This window comes from Macrobrachium nipponense, chromosome 13 (genome assembly GCF_015104395.2).
Source record: "Macrobrachium nipponense isolate FS-2020 chromosome 13, ASM1510439v2, whole genome shotgun sequence".
Taxonomy (NCBI): domain Eukaryota; kingdom Metazoa; phylum Arthropoda; class Malacostraca; order Decapoda; family Palaemonidae; genus Macrobrachium; species Macrobrachium nipponense.
In genome coordinates this window covers 26,757,266-26,779,241 of record NC_087206.1, presented here as the reverse complement: position 1 = coordinate 26,779,241, position 21,976 = coordinate 26,757,266, and the positions used below count along the sequence as shown (strand labels likewise).

The 21,976-nt window shown below is 43.6% G+C and overlaps 1 protein-coding gene across 3 annotated transcripts in view; it reads right to left on the bottom strand.

Annotated features, from left to right (window-relative positions):
- LOC135225699 (extracellular matrix organizing protein FRAS1-like) overlaps positions 1-21,976 on the bottom strand; it is a 409,627-nt gene that overhangs the window by 21,696 nt on the left and 365,955 nt on the right. For all 3 annotated transcript variants that reach the window (XM_064265056.1, XM_064265057.1, XM_064265058.1), the window contains 6 exons: positions 21,395-21,558; positions 20,820-21,057; positions 20,221-20,466; positions 19,087-19,234; positions 2,655-4,452; positions 1,465-2,356 (listed from right to left, as the gene is read on the bottom strand). In XM_064265056.1, coding sequence (XP_064121126.1) covers positions 1,465-2,356; positions 2,655-4,452; positions 19,087-19,234; positions 20,221-20,466; positions 20,820-21,057; positions 21,395-21,558 — 3,486 coding nt within the window. The remainder of the gene's footprint in view (positions 1-1,464; positions 2,357-2,654; positions 4,453-19,086; positions 19,235-20,220; positions 20,467-20,819; positions 21,058-21,394; positions 21,559-21,976) is intronic.

Sequence of the window (21,976 nt, the reverse complement as noted above, 5' to 3'; positions counted from 1 at the left end):
TGGCTTAATTTGATCCAGTCATTGTCATGCCAACAATTAAAGTTCAACATTTTGACACTGAAAGAAAAATTTATTGTAGGGCCATCACTGGTTTGTAGATGTTCCCAGCTATCTCAGAGAAAGTTTGTATTTACTGAAAAGCTTACAGTGTGATGGATGCCCATTTTATATTATGATGGAGCCTACTGAATGGGCTGACATTGAAGTATTCCTAATCTGAAGAGGAATACAGGCAGAAAAAAAGTGCTAATTCTATAGGCTGCAAGTACTGGACAATAAATCCAACCAAGCCGTTGAAGTAGCTGTCAAATTGTGGACTTGGCCAGATTTTGCCTACTGAGAACAGTGATTACTGAATGAAATTGGGCAGCTGAATTTCATTTCTTCAAGTCAAATTCTTCAATAACATGCTGACACTTCCGCAGTGGACTGAGGTGTCTATGATTTTGCATGAGGCATGAAATAGAATACTATGCTAAAGAAATGTGTTTGTGGTGAAAGATCAAATAAAAACTAACTCTGATCACTTTGGATACTTTTCATAATACAGTATCAAGTCTCATTATGACCCTTGAAGCTAAATCATTACCTACTGAGAAACACTGATTTCTGCCCTGCACTGTCTACATATCCCACAGTACTCTTTACAAAAGTGACAATGAAAGTATCCATGACCAGTTTACAGATCAAAATTTTGTCATATAAGAAAATTTTGTTTTGCACCTAACTTGAAAATACTATTACAAATATTTGCTAGGTATCCGCCAAATATTCCACCCATCTCAAAAGTAAATGGTATTTTTTCCTTTTTTTAATTTGTCCAAGTCAGTACTTATTGAATCTTTTAAAAAATTACAAGGTCTTATTACTGATGGTGGCTCTCTCATTCCCTAAAGTACGATTATAATTTAACTTTCTTTGAGTTATGCTAAAATATTACTACCTCTCCAACAATTCTCTGATCACTATTAATGAGGACTTACACATGAGTTGGAGATACGTATGAAGTTCTTGACAAAGTCACAATATTACAAAATAAATTGGGTCAAATTACTCTAAACATTGAAAATATGACTTTGATCAAGGCTCATCACATTTATTTGTCTTTGCTTGTTAAGGAGTCTCCTTTCATTATTAAAAGTTTTAATAACTTCAAAATTTCTTAATACGTAAGAGTAACATCAACTTCATATCTAAGGCAGTATGCAATCATTCTAAATCTCTGTTGGTAAATGAGGAGGATTAAATTAATGTGAGAGAGATTGACACTGATGTCACAAAATATAGTTACTGTAAAGAAAGTACGTAATTGGCAATATACCTAGGAAATTCAATACATTTGGAAATTAAAGAAATCAGATTAACTTGTGAGCGACACAGAGAAGATGGAAGAAAGGAACAGACTAAGCCTAAAAAGACAGCACGTAACAAAATGGTAATCCTACAACATGCATATGTACTTACTTCTCTGAGGTTTTCATCCCACTGATGAGGTCTTGGGTGTGGTGGATAAGCCTGTGAAGGTTCATCAAGGAACCCTGCAGCCTCATCTAAACTGGAGCACATATGGTGAACACGGTAAAGTTTTTCTGTTAAGAGATACCTCAAATTATGGATGGGGAGAGTTGAAACCAATGGTACCATACCATCCTGATGAGGTATTTCAATGTAAATTTTGACAGTGTTTGGATGAGTTTCATCTGAGGAGTTGACATACGAAAGTGATGCTATAAAAGACTGGCTTTGAAAACCACCTGGCTGCCCAGGTACAAGTGGTGTTTGACAAATGCCATTTTCACTGTTAATCAGAACTGGCTTACTGCGAAGGGGAATCCCATGAATACCATTACTTCGGACAGGCTGCGCTATGCACCTTACTCTGAAATGTCTAGCAAAAAACATGGAATCTAGAATTTTTTTATGAGGACTAGCAAATATAGTATTATCAGTAAGTGAATTAAATGGTGTTAATACAGAGTCCCCTTCTGCTGGTATGGCAACTTCCCAAGAATACTGCATAGATGATGAATTCAGGCCAGCCTCTGCACACATTGCAAGTGTAGCATCACTATTTGGGTATCTTACATCACAAGGTGTAACACAGACAAGAGGATATCCTGGGCTAGCAGGTTCTCCCACATGTTCGTCAACATTATCATAATGCAACAATGATACCACAATTGGAGGGGCTGGAAGGACAGATGTTCCAGATGATTCATGGTCAAGAACAGTTATTGAGGCTGTGACAATGGCCCCAAATTCAGCATTAAAAGGTTCCTCTGGCCCAAGTGTTAACGTGAAAGTCTTGTGCCACTGTCGGTTTGAATTATGAAGAATGGTCAAATCAACCTCAGCCCTGGTAAAGCAATGTAAAAATAACAAATAATGGCATGTATAAACTGATGATATACTAAATAATAAGAAGTTATTGTCAATGAAAATTTCTCCAGTAGTATGAAAATTTAAGAAGAGTACAAAAACATTCCAAAACCATGATATATGTAAGTAGTATCTCATTTATTACTAAACAGATACTTACGATTAAAGAGAAAATGAATTACCTCACAAATAACAATTATACACTAAAGCACTGTACATTCAATAAGATTGAAAACTTTTACAGAAATTGTCTTATTTATTGAGTAAATACTTACATCGATGTTCCTGAAGCAAATTCCACAGTTGTGTGAAGTGGATAATAATCAGACCCTGATTCAGCTGAACCATCTTGTGTAGAAACCACTACTCTTGATATCTTAGAAATGTCACCTAGTCTAATGATGGGAATTTTCAAAGAGGAACTATGGTCACCAAGGTGTGGTTCTGCAACAGTGTATGCACTTTCTTCTAATGATATTCTTGGTCTGTCTTCCCAGTCCAAAATGATCACTCTTACTACTTTATTTTCACTAATATATGGCCGCAGTTCTGATGGGGAATCAGGATGTGAGAGCTTAACTATGAATTCCTCTTCCTTTTCATACATTAGATCATCAAGAATGCCTACTTCACACTCAACTTTTGAAACACCTTTTGGAAAAGTTATAGTTGATTCTTTGGTATTTGGTCTTTCCATAAAATCAATGCCAGCTTTTGCAGACCGCTGACGGGTGAAGCAATACACAGAGGAAACTCTGCTCAGATCACCAGTACGTTGTACTGGTATTTTCACAGTTGTCTGGTTCTCCCTAACCTTTATTTCTGGTACCATAAAGTGCACAGAAGGCATATCTTCATCATCCAATATGGTTACAACTGTTTCAGCACTTGAATCACTGAGAGTAGCATTCTGTGGTGTACTTATGAAAGCTTTAAATCTTTCTGGTCCTTCCAATCGAGGATTTAATTTATCATCAACAAGGTTAATGGTGCATAAACCTATACGTTCATGCTCTGGAAAATGTACCTGCTCAGAGGAGGGAATATAATCAAGTGATGGCTGCGCTTCTTCAGGGTTAAATGGCTTTGTTGCACACCAAACTACAGAAGGATAACTTAAATCTACTCCTGAGCGCTCTAGAGTGATCTTCAGTGTAGCCTCAGTTTCAGATACATTGTAAGCAGACATGCTAAATCCAATTGTACTTTGATCATTAGGACCTTTGATAATAACAGATGCTCTGTGTATCTCTCCCAGTTCTACTCCTTCCGATGGCTCTTTCAGAAGGAGATGAAAATTCTCAACGCTTTCAAATTTATTGTCATCATTAATTTTTACACTACATGTTGAGATCCCTACTCCAGGTGGAAAAACAACTAGAGATGATTTATCACTAGGTCTGTGTGCAAAGTCATCAATTATATCTGACTCCTGACTTGCATAGGATCCTACAGCTGAACCATCTTCAGTTATACACATAACAGACACAGCCTGGTTTACATCACCAGTGCGTCTAAGCCTAGCATATATAATACCATCACTCTCATCAACTTCAAATTCTTTAGCTTCAAATAATACTTGTGGTTTATCATCATCATCTGAAATTCTTATAACAGTTTTCTTTGGTTTACCAAGCAGAGAATAATTTGGGTCAGCCAACTTTACAGTGAAAACTTCAGGGCCTTCATAATCCTCATCATCATAAATAGGTATGATGCAGAATTTCTCACTCTCTCCTTCCTCAAAGCTAACAGGTTCAGAAAGGACTAAGAAATCTTTGTTTTCTCTTCCTGGTAAGGATCCCTCAGCAGAGCCTCCTCTGGAAACACAAGTGACAGATGAAGGTTGCTTCAAATTTCCCATTCTCTTGATTTTTATTTTTGCCATGCCACTGGATTCATTTATGTCTAATTCTCTTGATTCCATTGCAAACCATGCCCACTGGACATGAAAGATGTTGCCAGTAACTATATTAGGTTTGCTATCAGACACATCAAAAGTGAAGTGATCACTGCTTACATTTTGAGAATACGTAGTCAGCTCATATTGTACACGGCCTCCAATGACATCAGCTGTTGAGAAAAAAGGTTAGTTACCGAAGTGCACTATTGCTATCAAAATTATGATAAGGAAATAAAGCAACATTACAATGACAATGAGTGAAGCTTTAGGAATTATGTATTTTTACTTTTCACTCTAAGAATTATGTATTTTTACTTATCTTAGACATCTGAGATACTCTTGTAATCTTTGTCAATCTTCATTTCTTGTTTAAAAGGTATTTGTACTTCACAGATAAAATGAATGAATTCTAATACTGAAAAAGATGAAAAGGAAGCAAAGCATATAAAAGATGATAATGAAGAATAAGTTTGAAAAGATAACAGTACCAAAATGATGGAAGCAGTAGTACAGTATTATGAAAACCTTCTAAATGAAGACAATTAAATTGACCTGGAAATTTTTTGCTTAATATATGGGCCAATAAAGAACATAAAAGCTTAAGAGGTTATATAAAAACCCTTGGGAGATGAAACATGGATAAACCTCGGGACCATCTGGAAGGACATGATTTCATAAAAGTACATATACGTAGTAAGAACTGGTGATTCGTGAGCTTACTAGAATACCTGTATTTACTTGTAGTACAGTGGAACCTCGACATACGAAAGTCTAAACTTACGAAAAATTCAAGTTACGAAAGCAAATATGAAGATTTTTTTTCCCTCTGCAAAAGAAAATTATTCAGGTAACCAAAGGTTGTTGCTGTAAAGTCCCGAGATTCGCCCAACCACTGAGAACAATTTTAAAATTCGCGCGCCGCCAACTGAGTAGACTCGCCACCATCCTCCCGCTCTCCCATTGGTTCCTGATGCTAGTCACCGCCGTAAGATCCTGCTCTCCTATTGGTCAGCATCTACCCCATCATGCTCTACGTAAAGGTGTTCTTCGGTCACTCTGTAGCAGCCCCATTATCGTAAGCACGCAGAATTCGTTCGTTCATATACAATTTCGCTTGTTAATGTAAATTCGTGTTAGTGATTTCGCTTTGTACTTTATCGTGTTGTGTGAGAACTTAATTAGTAACTTAATTATGTACGTATAGTCATGGGTCCCAAGAAAGTTGCTGAAGTTCACCGAAAGAAGAGGATGCTTTTTAAGGAGACAAATACGGAGATTATCAAGAAGTATAAGGCTGTGATCGCTAAGGAATACAGCCGGAATCCGTCGACGATAGGCACCATACTTAAGCAGAGGGAAGCCATCAAAGCAGCTACACCTTCCAAGGGCGTGACTATTTTGTCCAACAAGAGGAGCCATGTGCATGATGAGATGGAGAGGCTGCTTCTTATAGGGATAAAACACAAAGAAATCGCTGGCAATTAGATAACTGAAACAGCAATCTGCCACAAGGCCAGTGCTATTTTCGGCAATTTGATTGCCCAGGCCGAAGACGACGGAGGAGAAGGGACATCAACAACGCCAACCCCAGACTTCAAGGCTTCTCGTGGGTGGTTTGAAAAATTCTGGAAACGGACTGGCATCTATTCGGTGGTGCGGCATGAGGAGGCTGCCAGCTCGGACACGAAAGTGGCCGAAGCCTTTATTAAGACGTTCGACAAGATGACGATCAACGAAGGCTACAGTTCTCAGCAAGTCGTCAAAGACTGGCCTTTTTTGGAAAAAAATGCCTCGTTGGATGTACATCATGGAGGAAGAGAAGAAGCTACCCAGGCATAAGTTATGAAAGACAGGCTTACGCTCGCACTTTGTTCGAACGCCAGTGGGGATTGCAAGGTGAAGCCCTCTTCTTGTCTATCATTCGGAGACTCCTTGAGCCTTCAAGGCCCACAAAGTGCTAAAATAGAAGCTTCCAGTGATGTGGAGGGCTAATGCAAAAGCCTGGGTAATGAGACTTTTGTTCACTGAGTGGGTAAATCTGTGTTTCACCCTCCTGGCCTTGAGGAAGATATCCTAGCAGAGTATTCTTTTATCAAGGTTCTTTATCTTCCGCCTAACACCACCCCTCTCCTCCAGCCCATGGACCAGCAAGGGATATCAAACTTCAAGAAGCTGTATACGAAACATCTTTTCAAGAGATGTTTCGACATCACCGATACCACAAACCTCACCTTGCGTGAATTTTGGAAGGAGCATTTCGACATCGTGATATGCATCTGACTCATCGATCAAGCTTGGCAGGAGGTTTCGATGCAAACCTTGAATTCTTTGTGGAGGGAACTCTGGCCTGATGCTGTATCCAACCGAGACTTCAAGGGATTCGGCGTTAGCGAAGCTGATGCAGATTCAGAAACAGTTGACGATCCTGAAACGGTTTCGCAACTAGATCTTGACGAGATCATTGCACTCGGCAAGTCCATGGGGCTGGTCATTGACGAGGACGACATCAATGACCTTCTCGAGGAGCATCAAGAGGAGCTTACGACAGATGACCTGAAGGAGTTGGAGGCCATGCAACATAACGTCGTTCAAGAAGAGTTCTCTAGCAGCGGCAAGGAGGAGGACGACCACCCTATGACAACAGCAGAAATTAAGGATGCTCTAGCTGCTTTTCATAAGGTGCAATCATTTGTAGAAAAGACACACCCCGAAAAGGCTTACACAGGTCGTATGCTTGCGCAGTTTGATGACGTTTGCCTGAGTCATATCAGGAACATTGTGAAAAGCAGGCAGAAGCAATCTTTCTTGGATAGTTATTGTTTAAAGAGGCCTTTAGTAAGAGTAAGCAAACAGGAAGATCCAATTGATACTACGAAAAAACAGAAAGTAGAAAGTGGTGAAGAAATTGAAATTTTGTAAAAAAAAAAAAAAAAAAAAAAAACGTAAAGTATAAAAAAGTAAAAAAAATTATGTAAACATAAATAAAAAAGAAAACAAAACTTAATTTTTCAGTTTTTTGTAAAGTTAAGTGTTAACGTTTTTTGCCATTTGTTAATGCATTTCGTAAAGTTTAGTGTTAATGTTTCCTGTCATTTTTTAATGTGTTTTGTAAAGTTAAGTGTTCAAGTTTTCTGCCATTTGTCCTCCTCTGTCGCCACTTTCGGAGATCGCCTCACTCGAAAGGTAAGGTTCCACATTTTACTACATACGTACGTATGTATGTACAGTATTTCTTGTACCATGTACACTAATACACTTTATTTACAGGTATGTAGTACATATTAGTAGTATATGTAGTTTAAGTTAGGTACTGAATGGTCCAAATTGTTGTATTTCATTGTTTACAGGTCAATTTAGCTTTATTATAAAATTTACTGGGGTGTTTTTGTAAGGCTTGGAACGAATTAGGCAATTTACATGTAAAATGTGGTTCAAGACACGAATAAATCAGGTTACGAAGGCCGCTTCAGAACGGATTAATTTTGTATCCTGAGGTACTACTGTACATAAAAAACTGTCAATGCAAAAACTATAGATGAATTAGACTACTTAAACATGCCATGAAAATACTAGAAGACTTTCTGAAGTTAAGGACTGAAAAATTGTGACCGAAAGCCAGAAAGATCAACAACAGAAGCAGTCCTTATAACTAGGCAACAACAGGAAAAAGTATCATTTATAGAGAAAAAGATTAAATCACATTTTTTCCTAGAATACCTAAATAGGAATTAGTCAAGCAGTAGGTATCAGAAAGACCTATTAACCCTTAATGGATGGATACCCTTACATGAGTAGCAATAACAAGTTTTGGGTGACGGAAGGATTCACTCACGCTGAAATGACAATTTGTCGAAAATTGCATTTTTCCTAACTATACAAACCTGAGGTCCTTTAACAATAGGAAGTAGCTAGCGGCAGCTGGAACGGTCGTAAGCTTTAAACAAGGGGAGAACGGTAGTTAACTGCTTGTCCGATCGTCGCGCCTGGGAGGTAAACAAATCACTTTTGCTTTTGGCCCATGCAAAATACGCAGAGTGAGGGGTGGCATGAGGAGGGACTATATGTAAAGGACCTCAGGTTTGTATAGTTAGGAAAAATGCAATTTTCGACAAATTGTCATTTGTTCCGATACGTAATACAAACCATCGGTCCTTTAACAATAGGAAGACTCACTTCTTGGTGGGAGGAATCCAAGTCTTTTGATGAACAGACTGGTGTTCGTCCATCCCTGGAATGCCTCCCTGGTCGTAAGAGTGAGGGAGGGATCCAAGCCTCTGTCCGATTGATCAGGGTGTGCACCGCAGGATCAATGGTCAGACCTCTGGGCCGAGTACTAAGAGAGAGGCAAGCGTATCTCTTCGTACCAGCATTGTAGGAACTTGTTCCTGTACAGGAGCAAATATAAAGTCATGGGTTTGTCTCATGTAGGCATCCACTTCCCTGCTTACCTGCATCAGACTCCTTTCCAGCATGGTGACAACCGTGTCCCTCTGCCCACAGGTAGAGGTAGAGAAAGTTGGTGAAGAGAAGCCAGTCACACTCTCATTCGCACATTCATTCTCCCAGTCATACCAGGAATCGATGCTGTTCTGCCTGCTCGGGTGCTGGGTAAGCTTACACAACGTGTTGAGCAGCCACCACAGGTCCCAAGGAAAAAGTATCCAAGGACTTGTGGGCAATATCCCGAAGGTAGAAGGACGTGAAGGTGGTCTGGTTGGCCCAGACACCTGCCTTCAGGCCCTGCGCCACGGAGAAGTTCTTACGGAACACTAAGGAGGGTCCAATACCTCTGACTTCGTGGGCTCTCGGTCAGAGCGTACGGATGTCGTCACTACCATCAGCCTCGTACGCTCTCCTGATCACCTCACGTAGCCAGAAAGAAAGCGTGTTCTTGGATACTTCTTTCTTGGTAACCCCAGTGCTAACGAAGAGGCGTCGACACTCAGGCCTGAGATGTCGAGTTCTCTTCAGATAGCGCCGTAGCGCCCTCACAGGACAAAGCAGCATCTCATCTGCATCATTATCGGTGAAGTCCAATAGGGAGGGGATCGTGAAAGACTCGAACCTGTTGTCAGGGATTGACGGATTCTGAGTCTTAGCTACGAAGTTCAGGACGAAATCGAGCGTCACAGATCCCCAGCCTCTGGTGTGTTTAACATCGAAAGACAGACCATGAAGTTCCCCTACTCTCTTCGCCGATGCCAGGGCCAGCAAGAAGATGGTCTTGAGGGTCAGATCCCTGTCTGACGACTCTCGGTGTAGCTCGAAGGGTCTTCGAGTCAAACTCCTAAGGACGAGAGTCACATCCCACGCAGGGGGGCTGAGTTCCCTGGGTGGGCAAGACCTTTCGAAGCTCCTCATAAGCAAGGAAATCTCGAACGAATTCGAGATATCCAGTCCCCTCAGTTTTAGGACCAGGGCCTGGGCGGCTCTGTATCCCTTGACTGTGGGTACTGAGAGGAGCTTCTCTCGGCGAAGAAAAACGAGGAAATCCGCTACCTGCTGAAGAGTGGCTCTGAGAGGAGACAGACCCTGTCTACGACACCAACCACAGAAGATGGCCCACTTCCCCTGGTACACAGCTGCAGAGGACTGTCGGACGTGTTCAGCCATCTCTGTTGCTGCGCTACGAGAAAAGCCTCTCGTTCGCAAGAGATGGTGGATAACAGCCAGCCGTGAAGTTGAAGGGACTGGACTGCTTGGTGGTACCGTTCTACGTGTGGCTGGGCTAGAAGGTTGTGCCAATGGGGCAGCTCTCTCGGTGCTTCCGCAAGAAGAGCCAGCAGGTCCGGATACCAAACGGCCTGAGGTCGTTTGGGAGCCACCAGGATCATCCTGAGATTCGGGGTGGTCAGCGCTCGGCTGATCACTTTCCGAATCAGACAGAAGAGAGGAAAGGCGTAGACGAAGAGGTTGTCCCAGGGGTGTTGGAAAGCGCCCTCTGCAGCTGCCCATGGGTCCAGCACGGCTGAAAAGAAAACCTGAAGTTTTCTGTTGTGCCGGGTAGCGAACAGGTCTACGACCGGTCGCCCCCACAGGTTGAAGAGCCTTTCCACCACATCTGGGTGTAGAGACCACTCGGTTCCTATCACCTGATCCCGACGGCTGAGCTTGTCCGCTACTACATTCCTCTTGCCTGGAATGTAGCGTGCTGACAGCTCTATCAAGTGAGCCGCGGCCCACTCGTGCACCTGCACGGTCAACTGGTGTAGCGGGAGAGACACTAGGCCCCCCTGCTTGTTGACGTATGCCACTACTGTGGTGTTATTGCACATCAACACCACCGAGTGTCCCACCAAGCGGTCCTGGAATTCTTGGAGAGCGTAGAACGCCGCCTTGAGTTCCAGGACATTGATGTGAAGGTGCTTGTCGTGATGGTCCCACACACTTGCAGCCAGCAACTCCTCCAGGTGTGCGCCCCATCCCTCGGTCGATGCGTCTGAGAACAGCAACATCTCCGGGGGGGGGGGGGAGTGCGGATGGGCATTCCTCTTAAGAGGTTCCTGTCGTCGAGCCACCAGGCTAGGTCCTGCCTCACCTTCTCCGTGAGAGCCACGGGGAAGTAAGGTGGATCCTTTGCCTGAGACCAACTCTCCCTTAGCCTCCACTAGAGAGACCGCAGGTGAAGATGCCCGTGAGGGACTAACTTCTCGAGTGACGACAGGTGGCCAATCACGACTTGCCATTGCTGAGCTGCCTGTTCCTGCCGAGACAGGAACCGGCCGGCTGCCTCCCTGAATTTGCTGATCCGCAAGTCTGCGGGAAAGACTAGCCCTGCTACCGTGTCGATCAGCATACCCAGGTACTTCATCTGCTTGGGTTCGAGATCAGACTTCTCGTAGTTTATCACAATCCCCAGATCGTGACAAACTTGAGGAGCCGATCCCTGTCCTGCAGCAACTGCGAGCGGGAGCTCACCAGGACCAGCCAATCGTCGAGATACCTCAGAAGACGTATCCTGTGCGAATGGGCCCAAGCAGACACCAGAGTGAACACTCGCTTGAACACCTGTGGGGCGGTTGACAGACCGAAGCAAAGTGCCCTGAATTGGTACACCGTCCCGTCGAAGATGAAGCGGAGGTACTTTCTGGAGGACTGATGGATGGGTATTTGAAAATACGCGTCCTTCAAGTCCACTGAAAGCATGAAATCGTTCCCCCTGATTGAGTCGAGCACTGATCGTGCCGACTCCATCGTGAACCGAGTCGTGCGAACGAAACGGTTCAGGGGAGAGAGGTCTATCACCGGACGCCAGCCTCCCGTTGCCTTCTCCACCAGGAAAAGGCGGCTGTAAAAGCCCGGTGACTGATCCTCTACGATTCCTACAGCTCGTTTCGCCAGCATGGTCTTGATCTCCTGTCGAAGAGTGTTGTCCTTTGATGATCCCCGGACATAGGTTTGCAGATGGACCGGTTTGGAGATGAGGGGGGGCCGAGATTCGAAGGGTAGTAGATATCCCTCCCGAAGGACGTCTACTATCCAGGTCTCGGCACCGTAGCGCTGCCAAGTTGCCCAATGGCTCGCCAGGCACCCCCCCACTTCCGGCAGCAGGTGAGGGGGAACGCCGTCCCTAGCGTTTCCCACCTCGCTTTAACTTCTTCCCACCACCTCCTCGGGGAAAGGAGGTCTGGGAGGAGGGCTGGTTACGGCCTCCTTTAGCAGAAGTCGAAGCAACAGGAGTCTTCACATGGGGCTTAGACGGGGCAATCGTCTTAGCAGCCGAGGAAGCGCCAGCTAAACTCTTAGGTTTAGCCGCAGTTACTTGAGATTGCCCAGAAACCTTCGAGACTGCCTGGTGAACCAGGCAGTCACTGTCATCAGTGCGCCGCCTCTCCACCGCAGCGTCCATCATCTCTCCAGGAAAGAGAGCGGTGGAACTCCTAATTGGTCCGTTACGAAGACCGAGTGCCGCCTCACGCCCAGCCCCCTTGGTCACTCGGGTAAGGACTGCGTCCCTACGACGAAGAACCAAGTTGGCCCACAGGTTAGCAGTCTGATGGGCGAGGTAAGAGATAGCTCTTCCTCCAGACTGGCACAGTCTCCTGAACGCCAGGTCGTCTTCGAGAGCAGAGCTCCCAGAGCCGGCCGCGACTTTGGATATTGTGAGGGACCACAAATCCAGCCAAGAGACTGCCTAGAATGCTGCCATAGCGGTAGATTCCAGGGCGAGTGCCTCCTGCTGCGAGAACCAGAGGTTCTCCGACAGGAGCTGCTGCAGGGACACACCTGGAGTCAGCCTCGCTAACTCCGGGTTAACCTGTTTCGGCGGTATTGGATCTTCCGATGGCACGTAAAAACGCCTCTGATGCTGTAGAGGAGGTGGAAGCAGCTTAGAAGACTGACCGGACTTCAGCGAGTCCTCTCGCCCTGAGACGAGATTCTCCACTTGGTCCAGGACCGAGTCTGCAAGCTCCGATCGCGGCAATCCCACCGTCATCTTGGGTTCTCTCTTCGGGCCCCAAAATGACTCGAGCCGGGACGTGGGCTCAGAAGGGGGTAGCGGCGATCCTTCCCCAAGGTCATTATGCTGACGAATCAGCTTAATAACCTCGGCAAAATTCCTCTGAATCTCGGGAGTAACTGCGTCTTGAGGAGTAGGACCGTCCAGTCCCTCCAGCAAGAACAGATCCTGAGACGCTCCTCCTTCAGAAGGAGGAACAGCGACAGACCCCTCGCGGTCGCCTCCAGCTACTTGCGCGTACGCCCTGGCCGATCCTAGAACCGTGCCTGGTGCGTACGGCATCGCAGCGGGATCACAAGAGGCGCACCCCTTGCGATCATTCCTAGATACCTCGCTCCTCCCGGCGAATCCCGAGGAGGTTGAAGGTACTGGAGAGGCAGACCTGACGCTCCCTCCTTGCTCGCTGGCAGGACCAGCGTGCTTGGAGGGCTGCGGCTGATCCCCAACCTGTGGTGGTGATCGAGCTGCAGGCCTGGCCGTGCCGCTCACCTGAGGCGAGTGGCTCGGCTGAGAACGTCGACCCCGATCCCGAGCGTCAGACGAGCTGCTGCTGGTTGCCGTATCCGCCCGGTCCCGATGGGAGCGGCAGTCAGGCGACCTGCTAGGCTCGCTGTCGCGGTGAGACCGGTGAGCGTCCTCTCGGCGCGTCGAGCCGCTGGTACCAGCCGAGGCTGGTACCGACGGCTGCGGGGACCTCTTCCTCGCCTCAGCCCGTGGCCGGTCGGAGACCGTCACGTCAACCCTAGCTGCCGGCTGGTCGCTGCGAGAGCGTCCGCTGGCCTGGCGAGAGTCGTCTGCACGACTCTCGCCAGTCTTCTGCTCCGCGCCTCGGTCTTGACGGCGAGCGAACTCGGGCGTCGAGACTTTGGCTGCACGGTTTCCCGTGGGAGACCGTGCACTCGGTACTTCTCGCGAACGAGAAGCCGAGACGGATCCTGGTTTAGCGGCAGAACCGCTAACACCAGGCGAGGAAGTACCAGCCGAAGCTGGTACTCCTCTGGTCCCCGTCTTCTTCTTCTTTGCAGAAGGAGAGACGGGCCCTGTTCCCGAGGGAACAGGAGGACCAGCAGAAGAGCCACCCGAATCGCCGGAGTGAGACGGGCCCTTAGAAGGTCCCGAAGGAGCCTTCTTAGGGGGGGAGGAGGCAACCTTCTTCTTCGGCTTGGTAGCCTTAGAAGTCGAAGGGGAAGAGGAGGCAGCAGACGATGAAGAAAACGAAGAAGACGATGAAGACGACGACGACACCTTCCTCTTCTTCGTCAGGCTTCGCAGGACAGACGTCAGGTCTTCCATCCAGGAGGGAGCCGGGGCAGTTGCCGAAGCAACAGGGCCCGACTGCACCTGTCCGGAAAGACCTGAGCCTGGAGCAGCACCACCACAAGCAGGAACGACAGGAACAGGAGCAGGAACAGCAGGAACAACAGGAGCGTCAGCGTCTGGAACAGCGGGAGCGGCAGGTACAGCAACAGGTATGGCAGCAGCATCAGGAGAGCCAAGCGTCTTGTCGGCAGCTACCTGCATCCTAGGTACTGGCGGCAAGTCTAAAGGAGAGCTTTTAGGGCAGCGGAAGTCCGGGGTCGGCAGCACAAAGAACCCAGGTGGAGGTGGCACGCTTCTCCTTGGCACGGCAGCGAGAGGCCTCTGCATCGCAGCTGTCTGTGTCATGGTTGTCACGTGTGGCGTGCAGACCAAGTGCGGAGGCATGCCATAGGCTGGAGTTGTAATTGTAGTAGTGGTAGTGGTCACCACACCATGTATGACCACTGCCGACCCCACCAACCGCTGGATTAGCCCCTGGATGCTCGGCACTCCCTGCAATCCCAGCGACTCCTACACCTGTCCCAGGTCGTCCCTCGCGGAAGGCACACCTGCGGAAGCAACAGTCGGGTTAATTAGAGGGGTTCCCTCGCGCTTCGGGGAAGACGAACCCCACCCAGAGTGGACGGAAGACCCCGAGTACAATTGAACATCCGGGTAGCGAGCGCCCTCCTCCACACTCGATGGATCAAGTGAGGAGAAGGACTCCGCTACCCCCCCCGCAGGGGAAGGCGCGAAACGTGGGGGCTGACCGGGGGGCAAGAAGGAAGACGAGGTATCCGTTACCAAAGGAGTCGCTGGAGAGCTTTCCGACGACTCCTTTGTAGGCCTACGTCTCTTCCTGCCCTCGTACAGAACCCACTGCACCTCGGACCAATTAAGACATGTAACACAAGGTTCGGCTCGGGAGCATTCTCGCCCCCGACACCGTGTACATAGTTCGTGAGGATCTACATCCACGAAGGAGCGAAATCCGCCGCACTTACGCCCCTCCAGCCCGGGACACACTCTACGGGCGACTGGGGGGCGCGGCGAAAGCTCCATCTCTTGATCCATGTTTATCAATTTAATGCAATAAACAAAAATGAAAGTACTGTACTTACAATTTCATTCACTACACAAACAAACCAGAAAGAGGGCTGATACAAAAACCAAAGCATACGACGATAGCGGGCAAAGCGATGACGAACATGTCTTGTCACACCACGGCCGAAAGCAAAAGTGATTTGTTTACCTCGACGATCGGACAAGCAGTTAACTACCGTTCTCCCCTTGTTCGAAGCTTACGACCGTTCCAGCTGCCGCTAGCTACTTCCTATTGTTAAAGGACCGATGGTTTGTATTACATATCGGAACAATATTAATATTACCCACCTCCGATTTTGGGGAATGGGTGGGAAAGAAGTTCCATTACTTCTATAGCCCATAAATTCACTAATGGCAACTTTTAGAATGCCTCAGCTCGCCAATTCTAGGCGGCTCTTGATGAGTAGTGTACTTGACTTCAAGGAGACGTACTACTAGTGTACTTGACTTTAAGGAGACAAGTATACTGCCTCTCTCTCTCTCACAAAATGTCTTTTCATATACATATTTGCTTATGAATATACCCAGGGGTTGGTATAGGTTTTGGTTCTTATCTTTTATGATAGCATGTCAATTATAATTGTAATTTTGCAAAGAAAAATGCAAAGAAATATATTAGAAAAAACAAGAATAATTCAAAAGTTACTGCATCTTTGATCTCACTAAATTTATGTAAACATACGTACTCAGAATTTGTTACTGATTTTAGTTCTTATCTATTTGATATTGTGTAAGCTGTAATTATAATTTTACTATGTAAAGTAAAATTATTTATTAGAAAAAACAAGTATAACTTGGTAAAATTTATGATTGTTTTGTAAAAGAGGCCCCACAAGTGGTTGTAAATAGTTTTTTCAACCTCTTGTGGAAGGCAGAGAGAATTTTTTTAAATTTTGTTTTTCGCCATGTGCATTTGCATGTCTTCCACTATCCAATGATGTTTTTTTCTTAAACTGGCCGACCTCAAAGTTTCTCCAGTCTGGGGTGCTGCATATGCATATTTTAGCCTGGCTCTTAAGGGTTAAGCTGGTACCATTACTGTGCGATAACACTAGATCTAGAGTAAAATAATAGATGTATCATATCAGAAGAATTTGAGATAAATGTTGGTACCATCAAGGATCAAGTGCTTAGCTCCTTTCTGTTTATCACTGTCATGGAAGAAGCTACACAGGAGTGAAGAATATGGGGGAGGGGGGAATGGGAGCTTCTGTAAGCATACGTATACTATCCCATAGTTAAAACAGAATTTAAGGAAGTAGTGGGAATGTTTAAATGCAAAAGAGTTGAATGGAGCAGATGAGAGTGAAAATCAATATGAGAAAAACAAAACTCATGGTGAATGAAAGGGAAGCAAAGGAAAATGTACAATAAATAAAGTGTCCATGAGGTTGTCACAAGAAAGGTGTGGGGAGTGAACTCTGTACTGATACCCAAAGAAAGAGATGGTGTCAATGTGATCAGGATTACAAAATATACACAAAACAAGAGATTGTTAAATCTTCAAATGTATTACAAGAACAAATGGAAAGGAGAGAGGAGTTAGATGTTGTCACTCGGTGGTCAAGTAAATGTTGCCACTTGGTGGTCAAGTAAACGTTCCCACTTGGTGGTCACATACCCTACAAAGGATACTCAAAAATCTCTCTCTCTCTCTCTCTCTCTCTCTCTCTCTCTCTCTCTCTCTCTTCTCTCTCTCTCTCTCTCTCTCTCTCTCACCAAAGGGTAGGATTATAAACAGAAAAATAGATACTAGTTTAGAAAAAATGCATTCTTTGAAGTTTGTTACAAGTTTATTCAGCCTCTCACCAAGTTTGCTGAGCAATAAATTGAATGATCGATCCTTGGCCAACACGCATAAATTCATAAAATTTGTCATTGTCAAATCAGGCATCCAGACTTTTTTACTGCTGTTTCATCCACCTTCATGGAAATATTTTCAAATAAAATAATTTTCTCATAAAATTTTGATGACATGTCTGCACTGATGATCAATTTCAATTAGTGTGTCACGAGTCTTTGGAGGCTACAGTATAACCATGCAATGCTTTATTATGTGTGTGCAATGTGGCCCTACCTTTAAGGATCACTGGACTGACCAGAACGAGTTTGAGGTAAGCTGCCATTATATCTGGTCTATATTTAAGGCTCCTATACCTGTATCACTTTGGTCCAGAAGTTCAAAGTTCAAGTTTTTGAAAGGTTCCCCCCTGCAACCCCACAACCCTGCATTCCTGGTTCATGAAAATAATGTGTACAAAAGCCCACAATGTAGTATAGTGTGAAAAATTGTGTTTGCGTGAGCGTGAATGAATGTTTTTTTTTTTTTTTTTTTTTTTTTTGTGAGGTGTTGGGTTGATTAGGTTAGGCAATTTATAAACTGTAGTTTTTAGGATTTCTTTGATTAATGATTTTTATCTTATGTTGTGCTTGTGGCTGAGGGATTGTTTAATATTCATGTTGGTCTTTTCTTTTTTCATCGCAGTTTGGTAGATGGGAATGACTAAGAGCTGAGGCTCCCCTTCACCTGTATTCAACGGTGGAAGCTGATAGACAACAGTTTTGCCAGTTGGCTGTGGTCCCTTTTTTTCTGAGCCCAACGCCAAAGTGGTAGTATGCTGGCTAGGCTGATGGCCTACAAATTTCGTGGCAGCTTTTCAACTTATGAATCTGACCTGCAGTTGGCTGCTGAGTTGGGGAAGACTGCTGGAGCGCAATGGGGAACTGGAATCGAACCTCAAACAACAACAGGCTGTCATTGAAGATCAACTTCAAGAAATTGAATACTTAAGCAAGCAGACAACGGCATTGAGGGAGGTCAACGATTCTAGGCTACACATCTACAAGCAACTGGAAATATCGATTCAGGAACTAGAAAAGAATAACCAGAGGCTCTCGGCGGAAGGAGCTGCTGACAAGAGGAAAAATCAAAAGTTCATGCAGTATCATTGCAATATTAGGATTAAGGAGTTAAGTTTAGATTCATAGGTGGTTGGGGTAATATTAAGTTAGTCTTAGTTAGGTATTAGAGGATAAGATTAAATTGCATACTGTAATATTACGGTAATAAAATTAGGTTAAGGAGAATCAGAGTTTATTTAGCCCCACAACAAGAGTCAAATAGCAGAGCTTACTTCTGCAGCAGGAGTACAGTGGCACTCCTGCAAGTGTCCGATAGTAGTATAATCTATATCAGTAATGAGACTTGTTGACTGAGTGGATGTTTTAATAAGACTGTTCCTCTGTATCATAACACTACCGATAGTTCCTCAATGTTTGACGTCAGCAATTACAGGAATCATCCTGTTGCTAAGATAGCCCCTCTTGATAAAATACTTTCCATATCTCTCTTTTGCCAGCAAAGGAAAAATCAGCTGTTAATCTCATATACTCATTTCTAGCAAAAGAATGAGATGGAAATAAAAGAAATAAATCCTCAAATGTATAATATGAAAGTGAAATAGTAAAATCTGGCAAACACTCAGCAAGCTGTTTGGGAAATAGAAGCTTTGTTAGTGCATGGCTTGACACATCACAAGTGAGGATCCTCAAAATACTGAGACTTCAGGATACATATATATGTATGCATACACAATATTGTCTATCAGTAGAGGATCTCTTTTACTTTTAGGAATGGAATGTGTAAGATTTGCAGTGCCACAAATTGGGCTTAATAATGAGTAATGGGTTAATATCAATATTGAAAAAATAAATACCATAATCTCACATGCCTTGAAAATAAGTCTTATGATTTTAAAACTAATTATTTACAATTTACTGGAATCATGTTATGTTATCCATGAAGATTTATAATTAGCAATCCTCTAGCATGAATGACTCAGATACATATACCCTACACCAATCCTAAGTCCTATCTTTGGGACAAACCATGTGTGAAGTCTGTTAATTTATCATAAGGGGAAAAGACAAAATATTTTACCTTGTGTGAAAGATGAAACAGGTCTCTGATTAGTTGTTAGCCTTACAACGCCATGGCTTGGTGGATGGGTAATGGAATAGCGTAGATTCTCAGGTGGTGTGTCCTCATCCTCAGTATGTAGTTCATGAGTTGTTATGAAACTAAAAGCCTGAAAACCATTCAAGCAGCTTAAATAATGTACCCCTTCCTTCAAGAAAAAGGAACATTTTAGTAGAATTTTATTTGTTCTATATGATTTGTTAATCTGAAGAAATAAAGTTTTATAAATAAGCTTTTGTAATCAAACTGTTTCAATTAAGCCTTGATCCTCAGGGTAATGTTAACATAACAAAAAACAGATTTTGTATACTAATGTAAAACTGGCAGCAGTGATGTACTTTACATAAATTTAATTATGTAAAAGGTTCCATAAACATGCATGTGCTTCCCCTGTTTGGTTATGAACAGCTCCAGTGAGTGGAAGCTAAGCTACTTCATCTTGCATAAATGGGAGTGCTCAAAGCAAGCAATCCTCACTTATGTCCAGTTACCTCACTTTGTAGAGCATAAAGTTTTGTGTTCAACACATGAACTGATGGAGCCACTCACTTTTTCGCAAAGTTAAATTTATCAGTTACCTCTATAACAGCTAAACTTAGCAGTTACAAAGGTGTCAAATTCAACAAATGACACAAAAGACACCATAGAAATTGAATAGAATTACTAACAATTGTGTAAGAACGCTGCTCACATGGGCTTTCATTGGCCATTACAGTATTTCCTATGAACTATATATTTTCACCAAATTGCTAACAATTCTTTCTTTATTTACTGAGTTAAAGTTTAAAATGTCGCAGAATTCCATACGTTAAAAGTTGTGTAAAAATACATGTAGAGAGAGAGAGAGAGAGAGAGAGAGAGAGAGAGAGAGAAAAGAGAGAGAGAGAGAGAGAGAGAGAGAGAGAGAGAGAGAGAGAGAGAGAGAGAGAGAGGATAGATAGAGAGAGAGAGGAGAGAGAGAGAGAGAGAGAAGAGAGAGAGAGACTGAATTTCTGTAATTATCAGCACAAAACATTTGAATACTACCATGAAGTTCAAACAGACTCAAGATGAAAATTTGCAATGAATTCACAGTATGAGAATTATAACACTTACTTTACCATCCTCCTGCTGTAAGTAATTCAGTCCCCTGTTTGCAGTTAGTATTGGGGTTCCATCATCTACAGAAGAAATTTCAATGTGTATAGATGTTGGCTTATTAGTAGGTTCCTCCCCCATGCCCTGTCGGTACATCTTGTTTGTTGAATCACTCAATGTTATCTTGAAGGAGTCTTTAGCAGTGTCTGAACCATCATGAAGATATGAAACATCCCCATTGTAAATGTCAAGCATCGAAAACACCTAAAAAACAAAGCATAGCTTCATATTATCTCATACAAACAGCATAATATGTGTGGTTCACAACCCTAGTGTACCTAAGTTTTATGCTGCATGTGTGGCAATCATGCCTTTCAGCTTTCACATGTCAAAAATACATATAGGCTAATTCTGAAATTCTAATCTTTCTTACTAATTTTTGGTCATGCAAACTGACATACTATATATTCAAGATACCACAATATAAAACCCACTGAAATTACTTTGAATTATGTACTAGGTATTAAATCAAGACAGCGTACAGTTGAAAAAATTATTCAGTGTTAATGAGGCATTTTATTTACATCTAGAATTAAAATGTCATATAGAATACATACTTCCGCTTCTGTGTAACCATCACTTGTTTTGAGCTCCAATTTTCCATGCCGCGGTTGGCGTACCACAGTAAACACAATTTGCCTGTCTTTGGTATCTACATCTAAAGCCTCTAGCTCAAACTGTGATAATATCTTCCTTGCTCCTTCTTGAGCTTTAATGCTATTCAGTACGAGGAATGGAAGCTCATCATCAACTGGGATAATATTGATGAAAAATGAATCTGTCACATTGTTGTACCTGTAATATTTAAGCTAAAATCAATGCAAGGTAAAAAGTGTGCCAAAAATGTATGATTACAAAACAATTCTCCATAACTTGTATTCTGCTACAGTACAGTACTATTTAACTTCTGAGGAGAAATCAAAATCCATTTTATTCTCTCCCACTAAATGACACTGCAATATTAGTTCAACTCAAATGTTTGGTGCCCTGTTTTGTTTGTTGGAGGGTAAATCATCTTTAGGAGAATTCCTCACTGAAGACTTCAAGAACAGAAATCTGAAACTCTATCCATCAGACACACTTTCTTAAACATCATAATCATGCTCAATTCTCAAGAGAAATAAATACTTACCCATCAGTTATGGTAAATGTAAATTGATCTGAGGTACTTTCATCCATGGTTTGATGCTGATACCTCAAAATTCCAAGTTCAAGTGCTCCTTGAGTCCATGTTGTAATAGATTTTCCAGGTCCAGTTGTAAGTTCAAGATGACCATGATCAGGTCCACTCACCAACTGGAATGGAAAATGTGATACATAAATGACTTCCCTACTTTTAAAGATGGAAGTACAGTGAACCCCCAAATTTGTGAACTCTGGACTCGCGGATTTCTCTCTGGAACATATACACCCATTATTCATGGGAATTCACGCATTCAAGGTATTTTTCTATGAGAAATATCCACAAAGTCCTGTTTTTTTTAAATTAATTTCATCATAAAATGCACTTTTTGTGATAAAACTTAAAAAAACCAGGTATAAAAATTTTTTGTGGATTTTTCTTGAGTTTTACCCAACAAAATAGGCAGTTTTAAGTGTTTTATAGGGTTTCAACTACTCGCGGGTTCTAGCTATTTGCCGGGGGGGAAAGGGGGTCTGGTACGCATCCCCCCGTGAATACAGGGGGAACACTGTAATATTTTCAATGGTAATA